The sequence below is a fragment of the Talpa occidentalis genome, unplaced genomic scaffold (assembly GCF_014898055.3).
Source record: "Talpa occidentalis isolate TD23 unplaced genomic scaffold, MPIMG_talOcc4v2.1 talOcc4.9, whole genome shotgun sequence".
In the NCBI taxonomy this organism is placed as follows: domain Eukaryota; kingdom Metazoa; phylum Chordata; class Mammalia; order Eulipotyphla; family Talpidae; genus Talpa; species Talpa occidentalis.
Window position 1 is genome coordinate 94,765,395 of NW_023605305.1, and position 18,185 is coordinate 94,783,579.

Sequence of the window (18,185 nt, forward strand, 5' to 3'; positions counted from 1 at the left end):
TGCTAAGTGAAATAAGTCAGTTATAAAAAGCATATAATGTATTATTTTACTTCTATGAGGTACCAAGACTAGAGAAGTTCAGAGACAAAATACAACAATGGTTTCCAGAGACTGGAAGAAGAGGCAATGGAGAGTTGTTTAATGGGTAGAGTTTCAGTTTTGCAATATGAAGCCAGTTATGGAGGCTGTTTGTACAGCAATGTATTCACATTTCATGTCACAAGAACTATGTAAATTTTATATGTATTTCACTATAATAAAAAAAGGATATGGAAAAGAGTTAGTGTTGAAGATAGAATCAGTCACTAGGATGAAGCCATCAATCACTGTTCAGATGCAGAGAGAAGGAAAACTACTGCGTTATTTTTCTGTGTACTTCATCATTTTCATACAGTACCTGGATTTCAAGCTCTGCAATGTGCTGCCGTAGTTCAGCAACAGCAGCTATGCTATCTGCTTCCCGGAGTCTCACAGCCATCACTTCTTCCTTGTTCTAGGGTGGCAAACAAATCAAAAAATATACCATATGAGAAAACCAAACCAATAGTAAATCAATAATAAAACAAAAACATCTATAATCTGCCTCAAATTTAGAAAATGACATGGACCCATGGTTGCATGAGAGAAGACACTATATCCTCAATTACTGATATAAGAATGTACAGAATAGCATTCCATCTTTAAATATTAGAGAAATACTACTCATACAAACATTGCTTAAAATATTTGAAGTAAAACTTTATTGAAATTGCCATGGACTGAAAATTGCTAACATTTAAGCCAAAAAAAAAAAAAAATTCACAACTTGAACACTGTAGAAAATAAGACAACAGATCAATAGGGAATATAGATATTAAGAAAGTATGTTAGCTAGGTAACATTAAGAACTTTATTCTTGGGCCTCCCTAATGGTGCAGGCGGTTGAGTGCAGTGCTGTGAAGCTGTCCGCAGCCTCTGCAGTGCGGGTTCAATCCCAGCCGGCTGTGGAGATAGCCACACGGAATGGCAGACCTCTTCTGTCTTGCCCGCTGCTGCCCTAAGCAGTGTATTTCAGTCATTCCGCCTGTTCTGTTCCCTGCTCTATCTCTGGTGACTCCTCTCACCCTCCTGCACATTTAGCCTGTACCCCAGTTCATGTATGAATGAATAAATAAATCGTAAAAAAAAAAGAATTTTATTCTTTCTGAGGTAGTGCTAATGAATATTTACATTACACTACAATGGAGAATAGAAATTATATTGTATCATAATTCTAATCTTCCCAGGAAAACACACCATTCAATTCTAAATTTCACAATGGAAAAACTCCAAAACTCTATTTTCTTATATCCATGCTAAATAATAGTGATCCAGAAAAAACAATATATGAAGAAAATGTTAGAGAAATGTGGGATATATAAAAACATTTGCTCTTCCATTAACTTCAGCTGGAATTGCCTAACTTTGCACAGAAATGAGCAGCAGCGTGATCACAGGAGAAATGTAGCACCTTACAGTACAATATTACAGTTTAAAAAAAAATTAAATTTAGTAAAAGTGTAATAATTAAATGCTTATATAAAAATTTATGTTAATTCTTGTATTGCAGATAGGATACTAGTACTTCACTTTAAGCAAATACTGCTCGAAATATATATTGCCAATTTGCATATAGCCATAATACATGTTCTCTGTACCTAGTGCTGTGTTGGTAAATGCTTAACAATCAGCTCTCAGGTGAATGTGTATGTACATTAATTTTTTATTTTATTTTATTTTATTTTTAAATATTTATTTATTTATTTGTACAAGCACTGGGTACGGTCAGAAGCGCAGGAGGGTGAGAGAATTCACCAGAGCCAGGGTGGGGAGCAGAACAGGCAAAAGGACTGAAAACACTGCTAAGGGGAGCAGCGGGCGACAGGAGAGGTCTGCATGCCATGTGGGACCCTTGCCGGTGGCCGGGGATCAAACCGGCGCTGCAGAGGCTGCGGGCAGCTTCGCAACCCAGCGCTCATCCACTGCGCCACCAGGGGAGGCCCTGTGTGTACATTTACATGCATGTGTGTGTTGCATGCATGTATACATGTGTCCATGTATAAGTTTATTATATATTTTAATATAAACTGAATCAGAGAATATACAGTACACAACATGCAAGCTATGACATACAATACTTCTTATTGTAAGTTCTATATAATTAACATTTTCTCACATATTATTTCCACTGATTTTTGCCAAACTCTTATATCCACAGCCACCAATAGTTGAAACTGAGGAATAAATGAAGTTATGATATGAACGGGTTAATGTTAAAGAAAAGATGAAATTAAATGAAGACTTAGAATTTCACTCATTTGTCAATGATATGAACAAGTGTTTTGCTGATTTTGACAACAGTAATCAAATACTTGAAGAAAATTTCCTAAATATTTCTGTACTATTCATAATGAAAAGGCTGACGATACAACAACCTTTTAAGTCTTAGTCTAAATTAACTATCCTGAGCGGCCATATAAAACTTTTCCTTAAAAGGCTAGATACCAATATTTAAAACTGTGGGCTACAGAGTTGATCACAAGTACTCCATCTGCCACAGGTGTGTGAAAGTGGCCACAGACATTACATAAATGAATGGGGAAGGCTGTATTCCAGTAACAGTTTACAAAAACACAGCCAGGCGGGTTTGTGCTATGGGATATATCTTCCAACTCCTGGTCTAGACAACCAATAAGACAATAAATCAATATAAATACTCCTTTCAAGCTAACAACACAACATGACAACCCAGAGTTAGGAAGAAATGTGCAGCAGCACACTATTATACGGTATTTCCATCTCACAGGTATAAATAACCTCATACAGATGATAAAATATAAAAATAATTAGAAAATGATGTTTAAGAATTTATTACCTTTGTTTTATCATAATTTGCTTAATTGTGGTAAAGTTAAAATTTTAATATGATTGCTTATCAGTTATGTCATAAAATTCCTGAAAATTGGTTCTTCGAAGATTTTACTTCTCTGCTCTAACATACCACTGTGTCTACATTTAATAAAATCACAACCTCATCCTGTCTGTCCTTTATTTTAAACACTTGAATGGTACTCAACATCTTGAGATAATGTCCACGTCTTTATACAGGTGTCCTAGGTTCTCTTTGATTTGGCTCTCAATTTATGCTCTAGCTTCACATATCATTGGTATTTCTCACCATACTCCTATGGAGCTATCAACAGAATGAACGTCTTTTAATTCAAACAAACCTGTGGTTCTTTCTCACTTACGCTCCTCACACATGGTATTTGCTTTGCCCAGTGAACTCTGTAGCCTTTCCTTGATTAACTGTAACATGTCCTCAAGGTCTCAGCTTAACCATTCTTTACTAGTCTTCCTTGGACCATTTGCCTAACACTAAATTTCCATTACAGTGTTCTATGCATATCTTCCGTCATCCCTTTACTCACATTGCAGTGTATGTAACTGTGTGTTTACTCTGGTGTATGTCCTTCAATAAGTGAAAGTTCTTTGAGGACAGGGTCTCTCCAACAGCCACCAGCACCAATATGCATCCATGTGTGTGAGTCACCTATAAAATCTTCTCCTTTAGCTTCAGTTAAGCTTTCAGATGACTGTGGTGTCATGAAAGACTCTAAATCAGGACCATTTGGTGAATTTGGTCCTGAATTTCTGACCCACAGAAACTCTAGGATATTAGTTCTTATTGCTATTTTAATCTACTAATTTTAGAGATAATTTGTTAGATAGAAACAGATAACTAATACATTTATACTCTACTGATTTTAGTTAACACTGCATATAAATATATCAATCAAGTGAAAAAATAGGGAGCATCAATTTTCCCCTGACTTTTACCTCTCTCTAATCTAATCACCAAGTCTTGGTTCTCTACAAAAATACATCCAGAATTGATCTATTTCTTTAGTGCTGCTGCCAATACTTAAGTCCAAGGTAGCATCTTTATCCTGTACTATTACCTGAAGTTCTCGTATCAAAGCTCTCTCCAACCTCACCTCAAATCCATCTCCACACACAGAAGCATTTGTGTCTTGAAAAAAGAATCACATTAATTGCAATAAGCAATATGCGCTAATAAATGTTAAAATTAGTTACTTAAACTTTAAAGATATTTGCACAGCCTCAAAATGTTGCCCCTAAAATATTTATTACTTTTGTGGTGGTATTAGCCTAGGTCCACAAATTCTTTGACACTTTTCTGTTAAGGAGGTGTAGTTTAATATCTCTGATCCCCTTGGACTATAGTCTAGACTTAGTAACTTGACTGTGAAAAACAGTAAGAAAGGAAAAAACCTCTACAGTGGGTAAAGCTGGCACATGCCAACTAGACCAAATGACTTAAGTTGAACACTAGAAAACTAAAACATATCAACACAATAGGTCCTCCTGAGAATAAGTGCTGAAAAGACACTAATCCCTGCATTCTTTCCTTAAATACCTTGTTTAATCATTACAAAATACCAGACAATCCCAAATTGGAAGATAATCTACAAAATACCTGATCAGTATTCTTTAATAATTAAGCTAGTGAAAGACAATGCACAGAAAACTCTGTCACAGATCAGAGGAGACTGAGACAGTACAGGCAATCTGAGTGAAGTCTATAGTTTACAAATATCATTGTACCAATACCCATTTCTTAATAATGATACAAGCACCATGATTATTCAAGATGTTAACATGAAGAGTAGCTGATTAAAGCGTATATGGGTGCTTCTGCATAGCAAAGGAAATCATCAACAAAATGAAAAGGAAACCCATTGAATGGAAGAAAATATATGCAAATCATGTCTGATGATGGGTTAACATAACAAAATAAATGGAGAGCTCATAACTCAACAGCAAAGACAAGCAACAATCCAATTAAAAAATGGGAGATGTGGATAGACATTTTCCCAAAAACAAAATATAGACAGTGAACAGGTACATGAAAAGATATTCACTATCACTAAGCATTAGGAAATGCAAATCAAAACCACAAGATATCACCTCACACCTGTCAGAATGACTACTATCAAAAAAACAAGAAAGAAGAAATGTTAATGAGGATGTGGAAAAAGGGGAACCCTTACGCATGGTTGATAATGTAAATGGTGCAGCCACTATGAAAATAGTACTGAGTTTTCTCAAAAATTTAAAAATGGATCTGTTCACATTCCTTTTCTGGGTATTTATCCAAAGAAAACAAAAGTACTTTTAAAAGATATATGGATCCCCATCTTTATTGCAACAATATTTACAATTGCCAAGATACGGAAACAACTTAAGTATTTATCAAAGGATGAATGGATAAAGAATGTGTGGTACATGCACACAATATACAATTATTCAGCTGTAAAAGAGAATGACATCTTACCATTTGAAATACTTTTATAGTTACAGAATAGTGGATGGACCTAGAGGGCATTATGCTACATGAAACTATGATAGGGAAGGATAACTACTGTACGATCTCACCTATATGTAGGATCTAACCAAAAAAAAAAAAAAAAAGAAGAAAGAAAAACCCAAGTTCATGGATACAGAGAACAGACTGCTGGCTGCCAGAGGCAGTGAGTGCAACAGATAAAGGGGATCAAAATGTGCAAAGTTCCAGTTATAAAGTAAATCATGTATTTCAAAGTTGCCAAGAGTAGATCTTAAAATGTTCTCATCACATGAAAAGTTTGTAACTACGCATGGTGACAAAAGTTAGACTTCTGTGCTGTTTATTCTGTGATATATACAAATACCATGTCATTATACAATACGCCTGGAACAAAGTTATATGTCAATTATACATTAATTTTTAAAGAAGGTCTAGGGGAAAAAATAAAAAAAGGTATAAGGGAGCTCTCTGTATTATCTTTCCCCCTGTTCTGTAAACATAAAAGTATTTCAAATAAACAGGGAAAAACAAAATCAGATACAAATATATGAAACAGAAAAACAAGTTATGTCATGTTGCATCTTCTTAAAACATTTCAGCAACCTCTCATAGCATTAAAGAGTAAAGTGCAAACCCATTGCCATGGGTTTTAAGAATCTGTATGGTAAGAAGTGGAGTCCTACCCTACCTCCCTGGCTTTACTTCATTCAGTCTTTCCTTATATATGAGACTCAGCCCTCCAAATCCTTTCCTTCTTTGGGGACTTGAATTCTGACTTATCTGCCTAAAATAAATTCTAAAAGGACATGTCAGAAAGTAGTAATAAAAGCTTGGGAAAAATAATGGAAGGAGCATGTCATATGGTCAAGAAAAGAATGAGATAAAAGGGGCCAATGGTGAGACTACTGTTTTTATTTATATTCAGTTAAAAAAAATGAAAGTATTATGAAAAAAGTGTATATATTAAGCTATTAAAATGTATGTTAAATACAAGCAACAGGTTTATTTCTTCCTCTTCCCTTCCTATCTTTAGTAGTGCAGAGTTGCAAAATATAATCAAAGTAAACTTTCATTGGCTTTTTTTTCACTTACCATTAATTTTTATACAATTTTACAAATTTGTCTATGAATTAATATACCATTTCTTATGGATTTATATGTATCTATGCAAAACTAGAGAATATAAAATCTTTCCATAATCTTTTAGATTTACAGAGGAAATTCCTCATTCTCATTACTAACATCCTGAGGGCCATGTATATTTTGGAATTTTACATTTCAGGCAAGTACTAGGGTGCATAACTATCTATTAGTGTTATCCAGCAGGATCTAAGGCAGTGTCCATGATGAAAAAGCATACTCAACACAAGGAAACAATGAAGTATAACTATCCATAAATAAAAATTTAAAGTAGTCATATATCAATTCAAATCAGGTTTTGCCTCCAAATGAATTGGTGTGCAATTTATGAAAAAAATGTTTGGGTTCAGAGTGTTAGGATTTTCTATGGTGCATCATAGATTTGTACTATTTCATCTTTAAGTATAGCAAGTCAAATTTGGTTGTAGAGAGGTGATCATGTTAGTATTAAAAATGCTACCTTGACATTTTACATGAATAAAAAATATAATGAAGTTTAATAATTACTTTATGATCATATAAATAAATGAAAATAATGAGATTTATATATTAATGGACTGGCTTTAATTGTGTTTAATTGTTAAGGATTAGCTTCCTTAGCAATGTCAGGTTTATTTTTGAATTTCTGCAACGTAACAAGGTAAAATACATATATTATCAAAATGTAATAGGTAGTAGGGGACACTTAATGCACTACTCATTCTTGCAATCTGCAAAAGGCACTACAAGGAATTGATATAGCTTAAAGTCGGGGAGGTATCAGAGTCAGCATCTGTAATATAATTTTTAATGAACAATTAAAAATTAAATAAAATCTCATATCAATTCTTAAAAATCCCTAAAATTCTTACTCAAATCCCATCATGTAGATAAATTCAAAGAAAACAATGATTTTCATCAGCAAACTCCCCAAATATTATTATTTCCAAAGAACACTTCATTTGAGGATCAATATTAAGTCCAGCAACAGTGTTATGGACATATGTTTAAGAAAAATTTATACTAACAATGAAAAAAAGATCAAATTTAGTTCTTAACAAAATCAAGACAATATAGACAACATAGCATGACAAAACGAAACTGATAAAACCTCATGTCACATCATTTCATTTTTAAAATAGTCTAGTCATATTCCTTCAAGAGGAACGACTCCTAAGTTGGTACAAATTTCAGTACTGCCTACAGATTTCTGTCAGCGTAAATTGTAACAGTCATGCATATTTATTAGGATGTAATTTCATCTCTGGATTTCAGTGACACTGATAAACCACTCAAGCTTCACTCTTGGTTTTTAATGACACCAGAACAAGTTGATGGAATTACAGCTTTATATGTGCCATTGAAAGTCTTATTTCTTATCATAGAATAATAAGGCTAGAATCTTTAAAGGGCATCATTTCTGTTACCTCATCATGGAAAGATAAATGTCTAGTTTATTTTTTAAATCCCATAAATTGTCCTCAGTAATACATTCTAGTGCTCAGACCAGTCATTGCTCTAGTCATTTCTCTCACACACAGCTCCCCCTCACCTTCCAACCCACACCCTCTTCTCTCTGTCTCACCATGGCTACACTGTAAATTTAAGGGAAAAATATACATGCATTCAAATGCCTTTTCATGCTTCATGAATCCAAGTAATTCATATAACAAAGAAGTGATTAAAATAATGGGGAATTAGCCAATTTCCCCTACCCATTGGTAGGGAGACATTTATTTTCTATTCTATCCAGAAAACATACAACAAACAACACTGATTGCCCACAAATAAAGGACCAATCAAAGCTGAGTTGCTCTAACCTTTCTAAGTGCTTGTCTTTGGTTGAGACATTAAAACTTCAGCTAAACTTCAGCTAAACTTTTAAGATTTAAAATTTTCTTATTTATGTTCTTGTTATCTCTAATTTTTTTACTGCTGTAATATTTGTTTACAACACTATGTATTTTAGGAGTACAGTTTCAAAAAAAAGTTTTGATTTCAAACAGAAAATGTAGAGAGATATCAACTTAATTTCCTGCACAGAGATTTACCCAAGTGGTGGAAAATGAGGTTTCCTGCTTGGAATCCACCCCAGAACAATATGAGCTAACCTAGTCTTAAAGGAGCCACCATACGAAATTCAGGAAAAGTGGACATTAGAAGACTAGCCCTTTTAATCCAGTTTTAAGATAATCTAGTCAATGACAAGAAAAAACAAACAAAAAGATGTATTGACAAAAACATATAGTAGCTAGTTATATATTTACCTTGCATTCAATCTCTGCTTGTTTGCGTTTTGCTTCACTTAACTGAGTAAGCAGTCCTTTGTTCTGTGCAGAAAGATATTGCACCTTCTCCTGTAGATTGAGTGCCTCTTGCTCTGCTCTTCGAAGATGGTTACTATTGATCTGGTTCTAATAATTAAAAATATAAATACTGAGACTACAGACAACAAGACCTGAAAAAACCTATAAATTACTAGCTACCCATCTGATCCCTCAACATTATAAAAAATACTAATTATGTCAATTTTATTCAAATAAGTACAAAAAATACTGAAATTGTTTTAAAAATCAAGTCATCCAAAGGAATACTTGAGGTCCATATTAGAAAGTCCTGTTACTTTTTAATTTATAATTTATATAATGAACATCTATTGGCTATAAGGATGTTTATGTGGAACTTGAAGGTATTAATTTCAAAACAGACAATGTGTTACAACATAAGAACACACAGGAATATGACAAATATAACTCCTCTTTGGAATTCTCAAAAGAAAACACAGACTGACTGAAAGGTACCATCACCATTTACTAGGCTCTGAGTTCCTTACTGTGTCATAGGTCATGAAATGGGTAGGTATAGCTTAGTCTATTTTTATGTAGCATGGACTGGTTCTGAATTCTCACTTGCTACTTGGTGATTAAGTGAACTGGTATTATCAGTGAGTAGTTCCTCATTTGAAAATTGTAAAGACAAAGCCAAACCAGTAACAAATCCTGGATATCTGGGTGTAGAATTGAGGCTACAAGAGGGGGAGAAGGAGGCAGGAGAGCTGAGAGGGGATGGTGTAATAGGCTGTGGTGGAAAACTATGGGTGTGTTAGTGGTGGATGTGATGTGGCAATATATACCTGAAGGGTGTGATCCTATACTTCTAATCATATGCATTTTTGATAATGATCCTGTCTCAAGTTAAAAAAAAAAAATATGGATCACTTAATAGATTTGAGGCTCCACACTTCCTACCATTTCAGGTTTCTCCAGATTTTACTTATCATTACTTTTTTTCACTTTCAATAAATGAATATTGTTCATTTACAAAGTTAAGAGTGAACTTCTTAGTACAGTATTCAAATTGGCACACAGCCTCTTTTTACTGTCTTACCACCTACCATTAATACAAATAACTAGACTTCAGAAGGACCTTCAACGTAAGCTGCAAAGAATCCCCACAAATGAAAACTCCTCCCTCAACACCTAAATTCAAATCCATGGTCCAAAATTACAGAATACACACATATAAACAAAACTCATGAACTGACCATGAGTGAGAAATTGTAGACAAAGAAATGGCAAAAATGGATTTTTATGAACCCAGATAGGGACTGTGTTTACTAATGTGTTTACTACATGAGTAGTGTCCACTACTCATGATTGACACCAGAAAGAAACTGTTCAATAAAACAATAGAAACAAAATAATGCAAAACAGGCAGGCAAATCCAAATGAGCACTGATTCCATAAAACAACATCATCTAGGGCCTCCCTGGTGGCACAGGGGTTAAAACGCAACCTAGGAAGCTCGCCACTGCAGCACGAGTTCGATTCCCAGCCAGGGAGATACCCATATGGTGCAGCAGACCTCTCCTGACTTGCCTGCTGCTCCTCTTAGCAGTGTATTTCAGTAGAGCTGCCCATTCTGATCCCCACTATGTCTCTGGTGAATCCTCTCACCATCCACAACTCTGGCCTGTACCCCAGTTCTTGTATGTATGAATAAATAAATCTTTAAAAAAATTATCATCTAGTAGAGGTATAAAAATATCTATAAAAAGATGTATAAAAATAATGAGATGTGGGCCTCCCCAGTGGCGCAGGCAGTTGAGCGCAGTGCTGTGAAGCTGTCTGCAGCCTCTGCAGCACGGGTTCAAGTCCAGGGCGGCCAGGGAGATTCCCACATGGCAGGGCAGACCTCTCCTGTCTTGCCAGCTGCTCCCCTCAGCAGTGTATTTCAGTCTGCCTGTTCTGTTCCCTGTTCTGTCTCTTGTGAATCCTCTCACCCCCCACAACTTGGGCCTGTACCCCAGTTCTTGTCTGCATAAATAAATAAATCTATTAAAAAAAAACAAAAAGTATAAAATAAAACTTCATATATACCATAATAAAAACTTTATTTCTGGTTGGGGCTATAGAGTCAGAAAGATCATTGCTACCAGCCCTTCCATTGATAAAAAAGAAAAAGCCAGTCTAACTCTAAGTTCATGAACCAGAGGGATGAAATAACAGGGCAACTAAGTAGTCCAAAATCTATGGAGCTATGGGAATGATGCAGCTGGAAGTGATTGAGAACATTTTAGCTAGAATAAATATCAAATTGGCAGAGGTGAAGTATGGGCTGATCAAAGTATATAGAGGCCACAGGCACAGCAGAGATCACAAACTCTTGCACAGTTTTTCTTAGTGGTTCCCTTCAGGTACACACAAAAAAACTGACTGATGAGAGTATTCAAAAAGAGATCTCCATGGCACAGGCCTGCAGGAGGGAGATAGTAGCCTGTATAGGAAGAGCACTAAATCCTGCTTGTCTCCTCTAGAGATTAAAAGGTTTGATCTGTTGTAATACAGCAACAAACACTGTTGCCCTTCTGTCACTGGCAAAACCACAGCATCTGATGAAGGGGCAAGGCTCATACTTTGAGCCCAGGACAATAGCTAGGCAGAGGGCAAGAAACTAAGAACGTCAAAACTCCAGACCCAGAGACATAATGCAGTCTAAGTCGGAGGTGTAATCAAAACAATAGGGAACACTTGTGCACCTTCCCCACTTCCCTTAATAAGGAATAGCGGAATGCTGTTGGAGACTAGCCCTCTCTGAAGTCCTAAAGACATTGAGAAAATGCTTTGGCAAACTAGCCTCCCTTCTAAAAATAAGATATTGCCAGGAATTTGAAGAGTGTGATATGAGGGTAAACCACAGAAACGATAAACCTCAAACCCAGTCCAATCCCTGACTATATGAACTCAAATCCCCCACATTAAAGGCCTACCAGAAGAAAAGGTGTGCCTACTTGCAGGCATAAAATCTATTTACCTTAGTTTATTGTCCTACACAAGATAGCCAGTTTTCAACAAAACCCAGAAAAAGGTAAGAAAAAAATTACTAACAAAGTAAACAATAGAATCAGCCTCATATATGGGGCTGAGACTTTATTAAGGCAAAAAACCAAACCAAAACAAAAAATGGTTGATTCCAAAGACAAATGAACAAATTCACAATCACATTAGAGGATATCAATATAAGTTACTATTTAAAAGATCAGGCAATACAAAAAAGCCAGAAAGAATATAAGAGATAGTTAAAAAAAAGGATTTGAGGAATAAAAAACATATTAGACAAGAATATACATAATAGTTAAGAGTACAAGGAAAAGGGGGGAAGGTAAAACTCAAGCAAAATATAATAAAAGGATATAATAAAGAACAGAACTATATTACATAGAAAACAACAGTATATCATAGAGGATCAACAAATAAAAAGTTAGTCTTTACAAAAAATTGTTGAAAATGGCAAATTCTAAAACACTTTTCAAGAAAGTAAAGCACATGGGCCTCCCTGGTGGTGCAAAGGGTTATGACACAACCTATGAAGCAAACCACAGCCACTACAGCACGAGTTCAATCCCCCACCCGGGAGCAACCCACATGGCACAGCAGACCTCTACTGACTTGCCCGCTGCTCCCCTCAGCTGTGTTATTTCAGTTAATCTGCCTGTTCTATTCCCCACTCTGTCTCTGGTGAATCCTCTCACCCCCACACCCACACCTCTGGGCTGTAACCCTGTTCTTGTATGCATAAATAAATAAATCTTTAAAAAAAAAAAAAGTAAAGCACATATAAAGATCACTTAGGAATGAAAAAAGGGCACATAAATATAGATCCAGTAAAAATACATTTTAAAAAGATACTCTGAACAACTTTAAGTGATAACTTTGAAAGTTTAGAGGAAATGGATAGTCTAGTCTCATACAGAAATAGATCTTACCAAACCAGAATTAAGAAACAAAAAAAGGGCCTCCCCTGGTGGTGCAGCGGTTGTGCGCTGGGCTACAAAGCTGCCCTCAGCCTGTGAAGCACCAGCTCGATCCCTGGCCACCAGCGAGGGTCCCACATGGCTCACAGACCTCCCCTGCCGCGCCCACTGCTCCCCTCAGCAGTGTATTTCGTCGGTCTGCCTGTTCTGTTCCCTGCTCTGGTGCTGGTGAATTCTCTCACGCTCCTGCATTTCTGACTGTACCCAGTGCTTGTATAAATAAATCTTTAAAAAAAAAAAAAAAAAAGAAACAAAAAAAACCTGAAAAGATCTATCCTTGCTTCAACAACTAGGATCAATAGTTGCTATTTCCACAGATCAACAAAAAAGAATGAATAACAGTGAATTTTCAAGTAATGGGTAATTCTAATCTTACATAAAATTTCTGAGAACATTGTAAGATAAAATAAAACCCAACTCAAAGAGTGTTAATCTTGGTACCAAAACAGATGAAAGATTCCCTGAAAAAGAAAATTATAGTACAATCTAACTTAAATATAGAAAAATCTAAAACACTAAAAAACTGAATCCACAATAGGTTTATGTTGTGTTTATCTCTGTATGTGTGTCTATGTCACAAATTGGTTGTTTAATGTACCCCAATATAATTCTGCATTGCAATCATGTATTTTATTGTATATATCTTAACATTATTTTGAGAAGTGGTCCATCGATTTCAGATAATCAAAGGGATTCATGGCACAAAAAAGAGAAGAAATCCTATAGTAAACAAACAAAACAGGTAAATAGGTGAAAGAATATTCAGAACAGCACTGTTTGTAACAGCAAAATTTGATACACAGAAAAAGGAGTGTGTCTCAATAAAGTAAGGTATAATCACTAGGTGGACTTTCCTAAAAGTCATTAAAACGAAGGCATTGGAGCTCCATGTATCAATAAAAACAAAAATTTTTTTTAAAGATTTATTTATTTTTATATAAGAACTGGGGGTACAGGCCAGAGGTGCGGGAGGGTGAGAAGATTCACCAGAGACAGAGCAGAGAGCAGAACAGGTAGACGGACTGAAGTACACTGCTGAGGGAAGCAGTAGGCGAGACAGGAGAGGTCTGCCCCGCCATGTGGGTATCTCCCTGGCCAGCCAGGAATCCAACCGGTGCTGCAGAGGCTGCAGACAGCTTTACAGTGCTGTGCTCAACCTGCTGCACCACCGGGGAGGACCAAGACAAATTTCTTAATCTAGAGTCTGAATATAAGGCTGTTTGATATAATACTCTTTAGGTGACGAATGCAGTATAATACTTGTTTTTATTTTTCTCACTTTGTTATGAGATAACTTTATGGATCATCATCAGTTAAATCATTGGTATACAGAAACCAATTCCTTACAACATCCTTTCAAACAAAATTCATTGAAAAACACATTAGTCAAGCTCAATTTAAAATGCAAATTCCCCAAAATAAACAAAAAAATAAAGAGAAAAAATCAAAATGTAAATTCCTTAGGAAGACTTTCCCCAAACTACCTAGTTAAAATTTCTCCTCCTATTCTCCATAGCAATTTCTAAATAAACTCTTCATTTATCAGATTTCAGAATTATATATTTTTTTCCAGTTTTAATGAGATTTAACTGATACATGGCAGTGTAAGTCTAAGGAGTATAGCATAATGACTTGACATATATGTTGTGAAATAATGACTACATTTTACAAATTTAGTTCATCAAATTTAGATCATCTCAGATAGTGAATTATATTAAATATAGTTTGTGCATTCCTAATTTCTCATGTTAATGTTCTCTGATGGCCAGACAGTACTTTGTATTCACAAGTTCTGTTTATTGAATTTGATTCCTTCACTTATAACCACTCTGAAATAAATTCCGAACACAGGTTTGAAAGTTATGTATCTATACTATCTATACTGAGATAAAATTTGATTATAAAACCAAAATTTTCCATGAAAGCTACAGATTGACTTTTTGTAACTTTAGTTTTATTTTTAATTACAATGAAAAATACAAGATAACATAATATGTAACAAGATAACAATCATATAATCACAATATGAGCAATATAAATCAAGTTTTTTTTCCCTAAAGGATTAATGTATTCATATTACCATCTTTAAGATGGGATGGTTTTTTTGCAAGTATGTATGCAGAATGATACATGAGTTAATAATGCCCCCTACTGACTAAGTATTTTGAAAACCGAAGCACATTCTGGAGAATAGAGATTATAGTTCACACAAATATACCACATTAAAACCAACAGTACTTTTATCATGCAAATGGACTTAATAAAAATGACAATGAAGATCTTCATTGTCAAGTATATGTAAAATAGAATATGTAATGGTAAGGGGGATGTGAGAAGAAACATGTATAAATGTGAGAATCATGGCTTAGAGTCCCCACCTTACACAGCTTTAGGAAGCATCATTTACATTATATTCCAATCAGTGGTTCTCAACTAGGGGCAATTTTGTCCCCCAGAGGCGGTTGGAAATATGTGGAGACATTTTTGGTCATCACAACCTGGAGGGGAGGATGGGCGTGGTCCACTGGCAACTAGTGGATGGAAGCTAGGGATGCTGCTAAATACCCTACAATACACAGGCAATCCCCACAATTGAGAATTACTTGGTCCAAAGTGTTAATAGTGTCAAGGTCAAGAAATTTTGCTCAACATGATTATTTCCTCTCAAAATGTGCACCAAGGCAAAAAAGTCAAATAGTTTTATAATGTGCTTAAGCTTTGTTGAATGTTCAAAGATGATATTAAATCTCGCTATCAAAGAGTCCTTTTATCTGATTTAGAATATTGCAAGTTAGCCGGTTTCATATAACTGCTTTTCATTTAGCTCTGTTCTAAGGATGTTACAATCTGTGTATAAGCTTTTGATCTGCTAATGTTTTTTAGAGCTTTTGGGCTTTCCCATCATACCTGTGTTTCCATTTCCATCATCCTTTGTTTAATTTCTCTTATTTCAGCCTGTGTTTCAGCTTCTTTAAGTCGAATGGTCATCAACTCATCTTGTAACTCATTCATAGCATTTTTCTTAGGTGGGTCTTTCCATCTACCAGTAGTACGAGCTAAGTGACGCTAAAACACAAAAAATTACATTGCAACAAATATTCACATGTATCAAAATAAAAGCCAATTTTTCTGAGTACTTATTTCAAATTCAGTATTATATGAAGCACTTTTTATATGCATTTTACTCACTCCCCAAAAAATCTTAAAAGTTAGGCATCTTTATTACCTTCATTATACAGTTAAGTAAATGGAAATCGTGATTAACTTCTGAAAGGTTACACAGTAAGTGGCAGACTCATAGTCCAATTTTTTTTTTAAACATTGTGTATTACAATAAAGAATAGCTATCATAAAGAACACAATTTTTACCCTAATATTTTTGTAAGGTATTTTTATACATTATTGTTAAAGAAATCCTAAGGAAGAATTAGGGCCATTTGTGAACTAAGGATAAGGATGTTAAGCATAATAAACATAATATTGAAGGTAAGAGCAATGTTTTCAAAATATGCATGGTTAAGGATCAATTTTGTCTTACTTGTTTTTAATTTCCAGATTATTGCTGACTGATTCTTTTATAAAATACCTTTTATTTAAAGTCATGGTAATCTCAAGGACTAATTCCAGTCTTTGCTACATGCATTCCCCCTCCACTCCAAATTGAAACCAAGATCACTATTCTAAAATTATGTGTATTTTTTTAAAGATTTATTTATTTACTTATGCATAGAACTGGGGTGTAAGCCAGAGGTGCTAGGGGGTAGGGCGGTGAGATGATTCACCAGAGACAGAGTGGGGAGCAGAACAGGTGGATCTACTGAAGTACACTGCTGAGGGGAGCAGCAGGTGAGACAGGAGAGGTCTGCTATGCCATATGTGGGTTAGATCGCTGGCTGGGGATTGAACTCATGCCATCGTGGTGACAGCACTGAGACAACCCCTACACTACCAGGGAGGCCCAAATGATGTGTAGTTTTTTTGTATTTCTCCCATTCCTCCATTTTGTCTTACAGATTCTCATTTTTTTATCTTTGTCAACAGATTCCTTCATCTATAAATACATTTGTGGACATATAAAAAAAGTAAATGTATGATTTATTTTGTGAGATAACCAATTTTTAAAAGAAGTTACAAACTTATAAATTCATATGGGTGTCACCCTTCTAGTATTTCAATGACCAAAAATGAACTTGTACCTATAGGACAAGGAATATTTTCATACAGCTCTCTAGAAAAATTCATATAAATTATACCAGTAAAACAATAAAAAAATGACTTAGTCCCTTCTATTTCTTACAAGAATTTAAAAGGGAGAAACAGTTTAAAGGTACTGTCTACTTATAAATGTTGTCAACTTTTGTACATTAAACAGGGTCTTTCTTACTTTAAACTCAAATCCTATAGCTCCTTCAAATTCACATAAATAGTATATTCATTTTATTCTTTCAAAAAGCACCCAATCTATTTTGACATACCTGCCAGTGTTCCTCTAAATCTTTGACTTGTTGTCTAAGTTCTTTCAAACCCATAATAGCTTCTGCTTCTCTCAGTTTCACAGCAATGAGTTCTTCCTGAAGCCTTGCAATATTATTCTCATCGGGAAAAGAGTTGTTTTTCTAAAGAAAGAGAAAATTTAACTGGGGTTTTTTAATTTAAAGAATAAAACATAGCATACATAATAAGAGCTATTATATCTCATGTAATTGTACTTAAATTTTATGCAGTTTTTCTGAAATATAATTCACAATCCAAAAAACTTACTTGTTTAATGTATTCTAGTCAGTGCCTTTTAAAAGTATTCACAGGATTGTGCAACCATTTTTACAATCTAATTTCAGAACATTTTAACCTGGACACCTCCATTAGCAGTCTCTTCTCATTTCTACTCCCCCCAGCCCCAGGCAACCACTTAACTACTTTGTCTTTATGGATGCCTATTCTGGACATTTCATACAAATGGAATCATACAATATGTGACCTAATATGACCAGTTTATTTTACTTAGCATAATGTTTTCAAGGTTCATTGCTTTTTATTGCCAAATAATATTCCATTGTATGTATATATCACCTTTTGTTTATCCATTCATCAGCTGGTGAAAATTTGGGTTATTGTCACTTATTGGCTATTATGAATAACGCAGCTGTGAATATCTGTGTAAAAGTTTTTGTATGCATCTGTGTTTTTAATTCTCCTGATATATACCAAGGAACAAAATTGCTGGATCAGATGATAATTCCAAATTTAACTTTTAAGAAATTGTCAAACTTTTTCAAAGCAGTTGCACTGTTTTACATTTCCACCAGGAATGTATGAGGATAGCTTTACTTATTTCTGAGAACACAGAAAATCTGTGTTTTGTTT

The 18,185-nt window shown here is 34.9% G+C and overlaps 1 protein-coding gene across 2 annotated transcripts in view; it reads right to left on the reverse strand.

The window, feature by feature from the left end:
• Window positions 1-18,185, reverse strand: part of EVI5 (ecotropic viral integration site 5) — a 169,179-nt gene that overhangs the window by 71,297 nt on the left and 79,697 nt on the right. For both annotated transcript variants that reach the window (XM_037500545.2, XM_054691519.1), the window contains 4 exons: window positions 17,297-17,437; window positions 15,729-15,887; window positions 8,776-8,922; window positions 398-493 (listed from right to left, as the gene is read on the reverse strand). In XM_037500545.2, the coding sequence (XP_037356442.1) occupies window positions 398-493; window positions 8,776-8,922; window positions 15,729-15,887; window positions 17,297-17,437 (543 nt within the window). The remainder of the gene's footprint in view (window positions 1-397; window positions 494-8,775; window positions 8,923-15,728; window positions 15,888-17,296; window positions 17,438-18,185) is intronic.